Source organism: Pseudophryne corroboree, chromosome 6 (assembly GCF_028390025.1).
Source record: "Pseudophryne corroboree isolate aPseCor3 chromosome 6, aPseCor3.hap2, whole genome shotgun sequence".
NCBI classification, from domain to species: Eukaryota; Metazoa; Chordata; class Amphibia; order Anura; family Myobatrachidae; genus Pseudophryne; species Pseudophryne corroboree.
Window position 1 is genome coordinate 674,101,506 of NC_086449.1, and position 13,131 is coordinate 674,114,636.

At 42.1% G+C, this 13,131-nt stretch overlaps 2 protein-coding genes across 2 annotated transcripts; both read left to right on the forward strand.

Moving 5' to 3' along the window:
- Positions 1–4,263: 4,263 nt before the first annotated feature.
- On the forward strand, positions 4,264–5,631 carry LOC134934650 (paraneoplastic antigen Ma1 homolog). Its single transcript, XM_063930033.1, has one exon. The coding sequence runs from the start codon at positions 4,264–4,266 to the stop codon at positions 5,629–5,631; it is 1,368 nt and encodes a 455-aa protein (XP_063786103.1).
- A 5,974-nt stretch (positions 5,632–11,605) lies between these two features.
- On the forward strand, positions 11,606–12,973 carry LOC134934651 (paraneoplastic antigen Ma1 homolog). The gene has a single exon (XM_063930034.1). The coding sequence runs from the start codon at positions 11,606–11,608 to the stop codon at positions 12,971–12,973; it is 1,368 nt and encodes a 455-aa protein (XP_063786104.1).
- Positions 12,974–13,131: the final 158 nt, after the last annotated feature.

A 13,131-nucleotide genomic window follows, 5' to 3' on the forward strand; every position in this document is an offset into this window, starting at 1 on the left:
CAAACAGTGGAGGCAAGCTTCGGCAGACTACATTGGATACAGCGTATGGGAGAAGTATAGATAAACAAAAGCAAGAAAAGCTAACAAATAACATAGCGAAGTGGATAGCTACAAACTGCAGGCCAATTAGTATTGTTGAAGATGTCGGTCTGAGGAACGTTCTTAGGATCGCAACGAATGACAGCACGTATGAGCCTCCCTCAAGACGCACCATCACAAGAAGAATACATGACTTGTATGAAAATGAGAGGACTACAAAAGCGATGGCGTTACAATGTGTACCACATGTTGCTCTCACTGGAGATTACTGGACATCGCTGGGTAACCATAATTACCTCGGAGTTACAGTGCATTATATTGATGAACACTGGGAGCTACATTCACATGCTCTGACTGTAATGAAAACAGAAGAGAGACATTTTGCTGAAACGTGCGCTGAACATTTTATTCATGTTGCACAGGAGTGGAACATTTCAGATAAAGTCGGCACACTTAGCACAGATAGTGCAAGAAATATGATTGCTGCTGCAAGACACCTGCCTTTTGAACATGTCCCCTGCACTGCGCACAGTCTCCAGCGTTCTGTCACAGTATCTCTGCAGAACAGTGCGTTTGACAATGTCCTGGCCAAATGCAGAAAAGTTGTAGGCCACTTTAAACACAGTCCAGCAAGTGCTGCAGAATTACAAAAACAACAATTTCAACATAGACAAAATAAGGAGTCGCTTATACAAGATATTGCAACCAGATGGAATCCGACTCTGGATATGATAAAAAGTGTCTGTAGAAATGAACAGCCACTGAGGGATGTCCTCACCACACACAACACCAAGATTGCCATGCCAACTACAGCTGAAATGGACAAACTGCAGAGGTTGGAAACGCTACTGGAGCCCTGCAGGTATATTTTACATACTTCATACATTTAATTTTTCCACTGTCCTGTCTGTAAAAAATATAGCATGAATGGGATGTAGTTAGGTAGGTTTAGGCACTTACTGGTGGTGGGTAGGAAGCAGGGAGGGTTAGGGTTAGTAGGGAGCAGGGAGGTTTAGGGTTAGTAGGGAGCAGGGAGGGTTAGGCTGCATGGAGGGAGAGTTAGGGTTAGGCAGCACCAGCAGACTTTTAGGGTTAGGCACTGCAGGAATGGTTAAGGGTTGGGAGGGTTAGTATACTTACTGGGGACTTTTGGGTATCTGGATTCCAGGATGCCGCTGTCGGTCTTCTGACCACCAGCATTCTCCCGTACCCAAAGAAATGGGTTTGATTTTTTTTTTACTGTTGCAGGTATGTGACTGAACTTCTGGGAGGAGAAACGTATGTTTCATGCTCTGTGGTTCTGCCTGCTTTTTGCCATCTCTCTCGGGTCATTGAGAGTTCAGATGATGACCCAGCCTACGTGGTCAAATTTAAGTCTACATTCAGAACAGACCTGGAGACACGCAAAGAAAATGCCAATATTGCATATCTGAAGATTGCTACCGCATTGGACCCTAGATTCAAGGACCTCAAGTGTATACCCAGAGCTGAGAGGGGTGAGGTGTGGGCCTTAGTCACCAACTTACTAAAGGAACAGAGGTTTGTTGCAGAGAAACCTGTGGAAGCAACAACATCAGAGCCACCAAATAAAAAGTTAGCCCTATTGGCTGCTTCATCAGAGTCTGATTCTGAACAGGAGGAAGATTCAGTTGAGAACAGTGTGCGTCGATTCAGAGCGGAGCCCACCATCAGCACAGAGTCCTGTCCATTAGAGTGGTGGTCCAAACATGCAGGCTCACACAGCAGGCTGGCCTCCATTGCACAGAAGTACTTGGCCACACCTGCAACATCAGTACCCTGTGAAAGGTTGTTTTCTCTTGCTGGTCATATTGTACAGAAGAAGAGAGTTTCTTTATCATCTGAAAATGTAAATAACCTTGTGTGTCTTAGCAACTGGCTTGGTGCAGAGCAGTAAATAGGCTACACACCTAAATATATATCTGTCCAATCTGGTGGGAAGAAAAATCTGGGTAAGAAAACAGATTTAGATTCTCAGAAAACATTTTATTTTTTAATTTTAATTTTTAACGTTTTTTAAATGCTACTGTGTTTAGGGAAAACTGCAAACCAAATGTTTTTGCAGTGTTGTTTAATGTTATTGCACTGTTGTTCATATAGAAGTACTAAAAGTGCGCAATACACCACTTTTGAATTCATTATTGACTTTAGTCGGCTAACAATACGATTAATCGCTATTAATCACATGAAATCCTGCGATTAATTGCGATTAAAAATTTTAATCGTTGCCCAGCACTAATATATATATATATATATATATATATATATATGTAGCCACTATACACATGTCTACATATATTAATATTCTGGAAAGTGACACCATTACATATTTACGGTATAGGGTAATTAAAGTAGATAATTAATAGTGTGTAAATGTGTATAGGCAGAGTAATTACATTACATTGTACATATATTATGAAAATATTGGACATATATATGTGCATAGTAGATAATTGATATACATATATTGTATGGATTGTATAGAATATTATAATATGACAGGTTGTTGTATGTAGTATAAGCCTGCCCTGGTGGGGAAGTAGAGGAAGAAGGCTCTAGAAACCCACGTGCAGACGTTAATGGCCCAGGGCCTGAGACAGGAGAAGGGTTGAAAAAGGTGCATGAGCCGGCTGATGGAAAGGATATAAGAAGCAGCTGCGGGAAAGAGGCAGTTTTAGGCAGTTGATTTACTGGCAGAGGCACGAGAGGTACGACAGCAGGACTGGCAGTGATAAAGCAGCGACTGAGAGACACAGAGATACCACGCCAGATGCGGTCAGCGCTTCCAGACGCCCAGGGTGCTTAAGTGCTTATGCAGTGTGGAGAGGTGTAACCTGGAGCGACCTAGCAAATGATGATCTAGGAGAGAGGCGGGCTCCCGCTCCGAGGCGGAGCTTAGGTGGATGACACGAGGAGGAATTCACCCTACTGGCCTGATGGATACCTGTCAATAAAGTGAGTGCTGTGGGACAGACAATTAAATGAACACTAGAGAGCACAGAGCACCCCATAGACACTGATAGCAGAGCTGTATCCATATATACATATACAGTATATTACCAAAGTGAGTACTGGAAGACAGGCAGTAGAAGGATAAAAGCAGGCAGTAAAAGCACCCTGACCCAGCTGATAATTAATATAAAAAAAGGTCATTGAGCATATGAAGGTGTCAGTGTTACCTTAACGAAAGCAGCCTTCAGAGGAGACAGAGACTACTGGCTTACTATCTTGCCATCGTGTCAGCCATTGCATCGTATAGTATCCATACCCAGAGACTGTGCGACTATGCTAGAGGCTGAGCCACTTTACTCCCTTATTAATGTAAGTCGGGGGAGAGCTATTCCATGTCACTAAGAGGAGGATAGTAAGCTGTATACCTACAGAAAAGTATCATTTATTGGTAAAACAAGGGTGCTGTCCTATATAAAGTTGAGAGAAGCAGCAGAGCAGTGACTGATAAGACAGGTGCTGAGCCGGTGTGTAAATGGCTGTCTCTGGGCTGTGATATGAGGATACAGTGTTGCTCAGGAAAGAAGTTACAGTATTAAAACTTTGAGGAAAACACTAGACAGCTGAAAATTGAAACTGTACGTAACTATACAGTTCTACAAAGGAGGTTTAGGATTTCCACAGCAAGTAGCTATACTCTGATGAAGAGACTACCAGTTATGTACAATTCCAGTGCACTTCAATATGGGCCCCATCGGCATATGCATATGTAACTGCAGTTTACCTAAACTTTATTACCCGGGTAATTAGATACTTTGGATGTTGAGGTATTTTTTGACAAGCAGGGTTTTATTCATTCATTTTTTGTATTGCATGCAAGGATATCTGTATAGTTATCTTCTTAATATATTTAGTGATCAATTTAGCTATTTTATCAATCGGAATTGAATTGTAATGAAATGTCTGAATATTGCTACATTAGCCATTTTTATTAAACATTCTGGTACTTACCTGTAAGACGTTTTGTACATGTTCCAGCTCGATCTGACGATCCTAGAAGAAGAGTAAAGGTATAATTATATGTTTGATTTAAACAATAGTAATATATTTACACATTCATACCCATCACACATTAACGCTAGGCTTTCCCAAGCAAGCCTGTATACAAATATATATATAGCTTGGGTGGAGGCACTTAAGTTACCCTCAGAGTAGGGGAGGGTTACAACTGGAGGCACTGCTGAGATTCCAAAAAAAATGGAGGACATCACAGGTAAAGACGTGTTTCAATGGTGCCAACAGAAAGGAAAAAACCCACAACGGTGTTTTGGAATTGGGGGAGATTTCTCCGGATTCTTTAATAGTGATGTGATATTACAGATAAAGAAGCTGTATGGAGTGTATCAGCCCAAAATAGTAGATCAATGGAGAGAAGAGACAGGGAATATATGCGCTATGTTAGTAGAGACTGAGGGAGATTTAGATGCTAATCTAATCCCTTTAATGGTGATGGTGGATAAAGACACAGGAAGACGATGGAATATTCTCTGGCCAGAACTTCCATTAGTAGAAGATGCAGACACTTCTCCAAAGCCCCGTGCAGGAAGGATAAATAGTAACGGAGGCAAAGGGGGTGATACACCATCAGGCAATGAGGATCATTTAGGTGGTCAGTTCGAGTCCATAATGGATAGGGTAGTCACTCAACTGGAAAGATGGCATTATGAAGGGAGCTACCGGAGATTACGCATCTTTTCAGGGATTCAGCCAGTTCCCCAAGGGGAAGAAACCTACGAGTCTTGGAAGGAGGCGGCCATACAGCAAACAGAAGAATGGCAATGTCCTGATCATATAAAAAAACAAAGAGTTGTAGAGAGCTTAAGGGGGCCTGCAATGGGGGTAATACAAGCAGCACGACGAAGTGACCCGAATGCCACTATTGAGACTTACTTTGAGGCTCTCGACTATGCCTATGGAACACTAGAAGATGTAGGGGACTTAGTCTCTAGAATGCATCACACCTTCCAAGAATCAGGGGAAAAGTTGAGTACTTTTCTATATAGGCTAGATAGGTTGCTTTATAAAATAGTTGATAAAGGAGGTATAAAGAGAATTGAAGTGGATGATAATCGAATGAAACAACTATTAAGGGGGGCGCTAACTACAGACCCAGTGGCACAGAAGTTACGTTGCTCTGGAGCTCGAATGACCCCTCCTACCTTTAATGATCTCATGAAAGAGGTAAAACAAGAAGAGACCCTGATAGAGATGAGGGAACGCACCATAAAAAAGGTAAAGGTAGTAGTACCCACAGTAGAACCCAACCTATTTGAAGAAAAGATCCTGAAGCTGATGGAAGAGCAGAATAAAAGGATTGAACAGTTCATTGCCTCGCAAAGTGCTGGAGTTCCCCCTCGTGGAAATTCAAGGAGTAGAGAAATGGGGAGAGGAGACAGAAATATAAATAGAGGTTGCTTCAGATGCGGACGATATGGTCACCGGGCTATTGAGTGCAATCAAAATAGAAGCCTCACAAACAACACTAGAGATGAGATAGATAGGGGAAGCACTGACCAGGGAAACGGGCGAGGGAGGTCAGTGGTTGTCCCCTCACTGGCCCCCTAGAAGTTGGAAGATGTGCCATGGGGAGTTCATGGTGGAGTGGAGTCATCCCGGAGGGATTACTGGGACCCATTCCCATGAGAATAGCCAGGATCAATGGAAAAGACTGTGAAGTACTATTGGACAGTGGGTCGCAAGTTTCCATCATTTTTGAGTCATGGTACAAAGCAAACATACCTGAAGTAACTATACAGCCGCGATCTGGACTAGTCATATGGGGACTTAGTGTAGAAAAATATCCTTACCTGGGTTATGTTAGTGTCACACTGGAATTTAAAAAGGAGAATGAAGATGGAATTAGTCAAGTCCCATTTGTCGCACTGATATGTCCTGAGGTACCTGAAGGGAGAGAGAATCTTCCTATTATAGTAGGAACAAACACAAAGTTATATCAGGCTCTGGCTGATTGGTGTAAAGAAGAAGATGAGAAGACTATATCTAATTCATTAATTATACAGCCAGAGGAAGTACTGCTAACCAATGGAACAAAGAAAGCAGAGGTACAGGAACCAGCTCCTGTTATAGCCATGCAGGATTTTGACTCATGTTTCAGAAAAAGTGACATTCCCAACTTAGAGAAGGAATCTTTAATAAGTGAATTAAGGAAGCGGGAACAAGCCTTCTCTATGGGAGAGTGGGACCTAGGGAGAGCCAAAGGAGTTGAGCACCGAATAAAGTTAAGTAATGATAACCCTTTCCGTGAGAGGTCACGCAGAATTGCTCCAGCCGACTTCAGTGACCTAAGAACACACTTGAAGGGGTTATTGGAGAATCAAGTTATAATTGAATCCAGAAGTCCATATGCGTCCCCCATTGTCATCGCCCGGAAGAAAACCGGGAGCATCCGCATGTGTGTGGATTACAGAACATTAAATCAGCGAACCATACCTGACCAGTACACTGTCCCCAAAATTGATGAGGCTCTAGATTGCCTTCAAGGTAGTAACTGGTTTTCTGTTTTGGACTTACGAAGCGGATTTTATCAGATCCCCATGTGCCCTAGCGATAGAGAGAAAACAGCATTCATCTGTCCTTTAGGATTTTACGAGTTCCTAATGATGCCTCAGGGAGTCACAGGAGCTCCTGCCACTTTCCAAAGGACCATGGATAAGGTGGTAGGAGACATGAACTACAGGGAAGTGATAGTCTACCTTGATGATATAATTGTCTTTGGTAATTCCCTTGAAGAACATAATAAGCGTCTACTCAAAGTATTAGATCGTTTAGTAGAAGGAGGGCTAAAATTATCATTAGACAAATGCCATTTATGCCAATCCTCTGTAAAATACCTTGGTCACATCGTGAGTCGGAAAGGAGTAGCTACGGATCCATCTAAAGTGGAAGTAGTCAACAAATGGCCTCGGCCTACAAAATTAAAGGAATTGCGTTCTTTTTTGGGGTTTTGTGGATATTATAGGAAATTTGTGCCCAAATATTCGAAAATAGCTAAGCCTTTAACTGACTTGACAAAAGGATACCCTCCTGTTTGGAATAAGAAAGGAAGAGTATTACAGAGGAGGGTCACCCAAGGAAGCTATTATAAGCCAAACGAGCCCTTTGGAGAGAGATGGAATCTTCAATGTGAAAAGGCATTTGAGGAGTTGAAAAATTGTTTAGCAAATGCCCCTATTTTGGCTTATGCTGACCCTAGCCTGCCATATATTTTACATACTGATGCCTCTCAAGAGGGCATAGGGGGAGTATTATACCAAATGCACCAAAACCAATTGAAACCTATCGCATTCGTTAGTAGAGGACTGTCAAAAAGTGAAAAAAGATATCCCACCCACAAATTAGAGTTTCTGGCATTAAAGTGGTGCGTAGTGGAAAAGTTTCATGACTACCTATATGGCACTTCTTTTGAGGTACATACTGACAATAACCCTCTAACCTATATACGGACAACTGCGAGGTTAGATGCCACTGGACACCGATGGCTATCTGCGTTGACTCTATATGATTTCAAACTGAAATATAGACCTGGAAATACCAATATAGATGCGGACTCATTGTCAAGAATACCTAACCAGCAAGCAGATGAAGGGGAAGAAGAATGGGTGGAAGTACCCGCTGGTGAAATAAAAGGGATGTGTCATAAGATTCATATCAGGAGTGGAAAGTGTGAATCGTTAAGTAGTTTAGGGGCTTCGGAACAGGCTATACCGCTATCTTATTGCTGGCTCAGTAACATTGAGTTAGACGGGATACCTAAGGCACAGCACAAGCAATTACAAAGAGAGCAAGAAAATGATCCTTGTATAGGATATGTTATATCTAGGATGAACCAAACTGCCACTATCCCCATGCCACAGGAATGGTCTAAAAGTATCCGTCTCTTAGAAAAGCAAGGGAAAAATTTGGTTTTCAAAGATGGGTTACTATGTCGGAACCGAATAAGCGAGAAAGGGACAAAAAAACACCAAGTTGTGCTCCCAATAAAATATAGGGATTTAGTCCTGCAGGCCCTGCATGATAACCACGGGCATCTGGGGATCGATAAGACAATGGGATTAGTTGCTGACAGGTTTTATTGGCCCAACATGAAAGCAGAAATAGAAAGATATTGCAAGACCTGTGGAAACTGTATTGTAAGAAAGTCTTTACCGAGCAGGGTGGCCCCATTAGTCAATATACAAAGTAATGGCCCTATGGATCTAGTGTGTATAGACTATCTGTCATTAGAAGTCGAGCCCGGAAGGAAATGTAACATACTGGTCGTGACTGATCATTTTACCCGCTATGCCCAGGCCTACGTAACCCTGAATCAAAAGGCTTCCACTGTGGCCACAACATTGTGGGACAAGTTTTTCGTCCATTATGGACTACCCAACAGAATACATTCCGATCAGGGGAGGGATTTCGAAAGCAAGCTCATAAAGGAACTGTGTCTAGCTTGTGGAATCGAGAAATCTAGGACAACGCCGTATCACCCTCAAGGGGATCCTCAACCCGAGAGGTTTAATCGCACATTGTTAAACATGTTGGGAACGCTAAATCCATTAGATAAGGTTAAATGGAAGAGGCATATTAACAGATTGGTGCATGCATACAATTGCACGAAAAATGAGACTACAGGATTATCACCCTATTTCCTTATGTTTGGAAGAGAGGCCAAACTGCCTATTGACGTATGCTTAGGTATCTCCCCTGATGGACAATCTTATCCATCTCATTCTAAATACGTGGAAAGGTTGAGGGAAGAACTAAGGACTGCCTATGAACTAGCAGATAAATCTGCCAAGAAATTGGGAGAGAAGAATAAAGTATATTATGACCGAAAGGTACGGGATCAAGTTCTAGCTCCTGGGGATAGAGTACTGTTAAGGCATCTTGGGCTACAAAGAAAATTTAAAATAGCTAATCGTTGGAAGGAAGAACCATATATTGTGATAGAAAAATTCTCTGACTTGCCTGTTTATAAAATCAAGCCAGAGAGTGGAGAAAATGTTGTACTTACGTATCACCGACAACACTTACTCCCAATCGGACGGGAAATTCGTCTAGAGGATTATTATAGCAAGATTGAAAACCAATCTAGTGTCAAAAGGGAGTCTAGGACTGTGTTAGATCTGCAGAGATTAGATGGAGAGGACAAAGAAAGTTCAGAAGAAGAAGATGAATGTCGTCCCGGGTATTATTACAGGGACGATAGAGATAATAGCTTCAAAAACTCTTTGAATGATAAGAATAAATTTCTGACAGAAAGTAACCATGGGAATATTACGCCCGAACCCAGCATAAACAGTAGTGAAGTCATAAATTACATAAATGAGGATCAAGGTGAGGACGTAGAAGAAGAAGGTTTAGGTTGTGACTTATTGCCTAATGAAACGGAGGGTGAACAATTTGAAGGAAGGGGGAAACGACTACATCGCCCTCCATTTATACTTACCTATGATCAATTGGGGGAGCCAAATGTCATTCCAAGAACATTACATCCCAACATGGTATATAGCTGGCCCTATTTTGAATATTCTATGAATCTAAATTAGTAATATGGTGATCTTAGTATAAAAGTTTAACCAGATCACCAGGGGGAGAATGTAGCCACTATACACATGTCTACATATATTAATATTCTGGAAAGTGACACCATTACATATTTACGGTATAGGGTAATTAAAGTAGATAATTAATAGTGTGTAAATGTGTATAGGCAGAGTAATTACATTACATTGTACATATATTATGAAAATATTGGACATATATATGTGCATAGTAGATAATTGATATACATATATTGTATGGATTGTATAGAATATTATAATATGACAGGTTGTTGTATGTAGTATAAGCCTGCCCTGGTGGGGAAGTAGAGGAAGAAGGCTCTAGAAACCCACGTGCAGACGTAAATGGCCCAGGGCCTGAGACAGGAGAAGGGTTGAAAAAGGTGCATGAGCCGGCTGATGGAAAGGATATAAGAAGCAGCTGCGGGAAAGAGGCAGTTTTAGGCAGTTGATTTACTGGCAGAGGCACGAGAGGTACGACAGCAGGACTGGCAGTGATAAAGCAGCGACTGAGAGACACAGAGATACCACGCCAGATGCGGTCAGCGCTTCCAGACGCCCAGGGTGCTTAAGTGCTTATGCAGTGTGGAGAGGTGTAACCTGGAGCGACCTAGCAAATGATGATCTAGGAGAGAGGCGGGCTCCCGCTCCGAGGCGGAGCTTAGGTGGATGACACGAGGAGGAATTCACCCTACTGGCCTGATGGATACCTGTCAATAAAGTGAGTGCTGTGGGACAGACAATTAAATGAACACTAGAGAGCACAGAGCACCCCATAGACACTGATAGCAGAGCTGTATCCATATATACATATACAGTATATTACCAAAGTGAGTACTGGAAGACAGGCAGTAGAAGGATAAAAGCAGGCAGTAAAAGCACCCTGACCCAGCTGATAATTAATATAAAAAAAGGTCATTGAGCATATGAAGGTGTCAGTGTTACCTTAACGAAAGCAGCCTTCAGAGGAGACAGAGACTACTGGCTTACTATCTTGCCATCGTGTCAGCCATTGCATCGTATAGTATCCATACCCAGAGACTGTGCGACTATGCTAGAGGCTGAGCCACTTTACTCCCTTATTAATGTAAGTCGGGGGAGAGCTATTCCATGTCACTAAGAGGAGGATAGTAAGCTGTATACCTACAGAAAAGTATCATTTATTGGTAAAACAAGGGTGCTGTCCTATATAAAGTTGAGAGAAGCAGCAGAGCAGTGACTGATAAGACAGGTGCTGAGCCGGTGTGTAAATGGCTGTCTCTGGGCTGTGATATGAGGATACAGTGTTGCTCAGGAAAGAAGTTACAGTATTAAAACTTTGAGGAAAACACTAGACAGCTGAAAATTGAAACTACGTAACTATACAGTTCTACAAAGGAGGTTTAGGATTTCCACAGCAAGTAGCTATACTCTGATGAAGAGACTACCAGTTATGTACAATTCCAGTGCACTTCAATATGGGCCCCATCGGCATATGCATATGTAACTGCAGTTTACCTAAACTTTATTACCCGGGTAATTAGATACTTTGGATGTTGAGGTATTTTTTGACAAGCAGGGTTTTATTCATTCATTTTTTGTATTGCATGCAAGGATATCTGTATAGTTATCTTCTTAATATATTTAGTGATCAATTTAGCTATTTTATCAATCGGAATTGAATTGTAATGAAATGTCTGAATATTGCTACATTAGCCATTTTTATTAAACATTCTGGTACTTACCTGTAAGACGTTTTGTACATGTTCCAGCTCGATCTGACGATCCTAGAAGAAGAGTAAAGGTATAATTATATGTTTGATTTAAACAATAGTAATATATTTACACATTCATACCCATCACACATTAACGCTAGGCTTTCCCAAGCAAGCCTGTATACAAATATATATATAGCTTGGGTGGAGGCACTTAAGTTACCCTCAGAGTAGGGGAGGGTTACAACTGGAGGCACTGCTGAGATTCCAAAAAAAATGGAGGACATCACAGGTAAAGACGTGTTTCAATGGTGCCAACAGAAAGGAAAAAACCCACAACGGTGTTTTGGAATTGGGGGAGATTTCTCCGGATTCTTTAATAGTGATGTGATATTACAGATAAAGAAGCTGTATGGAGTGTATCAGCCCAAAATAGTAGATCAATGGAGAGAAGAGACAGGGAATATATGCGCTATGTTAGTAGAGACTGAGGGAGATTTAGATGCTAATCTAATCCCTTTAATGGTGATGGTGGATAAAGACACAGGAAGACGATGGAATATTCTCTGGCCAGAACTTCCATTAGTAGAAGATGCAGACACTTCTCCAAAGCCCCGTGCAGGAAGGATAAATAGTAACGGAGGCAAAGGGGGTGATACACCATCAGGCAATGAGGATCATTTAGGTGGTCAGTTCGAGTCCATAATGGATAGGGTAGTCACTCAACTGGAAAGATGGCATTATGAAGGGAGCTACCGGAGATTACGCATCTTTTCAGGGATTCAGCCAGTTCCCCAAGGGGAAGAAACCTACGAGTCTTGGAAGGAGGCGGCCATACAGCAAACAGAAGAATGGCAATGTCCTGATCATATAAAAAAACAAAGAGTTGTAGAGAGCTTAAGGGGGCCTGCAATGGGGGTAATACAAGCAGCACGACGAAGTGACCCGAATGCCACTATTGAGACTTACTTTGAGGCTCTCGACTATGCCTATGGAACACTAGAAGATGTAGGGGACTTAGTCTCTAGAATGCATCACACCTTCCAAGAATCAGGGGAAAAGTTGAGTACTTTTCTATATAGGCTAGATAGGTTGCTTTATAAAATAGTTGATAAAGGAGGTATAAAGAGAATTGAAGTGGATGATAATCGAATGAAACAACTATTAAGGGGGGCGCTAACTACAGACCCAGTGGCACAGAAGTTACGTTGCTCTGGAGCTCGAATGACCCCTCCTACCTTTAATGATCTCATGAAAGAGGTAAAACAAGAAGAGACCCTGATAGAGATGAGGGAACGCACCATAAAAAAGGTAAAGGTAGTAGTACCCACAGTAGAACCCAACCTATTTGAAGAAAAGATCCTGAAGCTGATGGAAGAGCAGAATAAAAGGATTGAACAGTTCATTGCCTCGCAAAGTGCTGGAGTTCCCCCTCGTGGAAATTCAAGGAGTAGAGAAATGGGGAGAGGAGACAGAAATATAAATAGAGGTTGCTTCAGATGCGGACGATATGGTCACCGGGCTATTGAGTGCAATCAAAATAGAAGCCTCACAAACAACACTAGAGATGAGATAGATAGGGGAAGCACTGACCAGGGAAACGGGCGAGGGAGGTCAGTGGTTGTCCCCTCACTGGCCCCCTAGAAGTTGGAAGATGTGCCATGGGGAGTTCATGGTGGAGTGGAGTCATCCCGGAGGGATTACTGGGACCCATTCCCATGAGAATAGCCAGGATCAATGGAAAAGACTGTGAAGTACTATTGGACAGTGGGTCGCAAGTTTCCATCATTTTTGAGTCATGG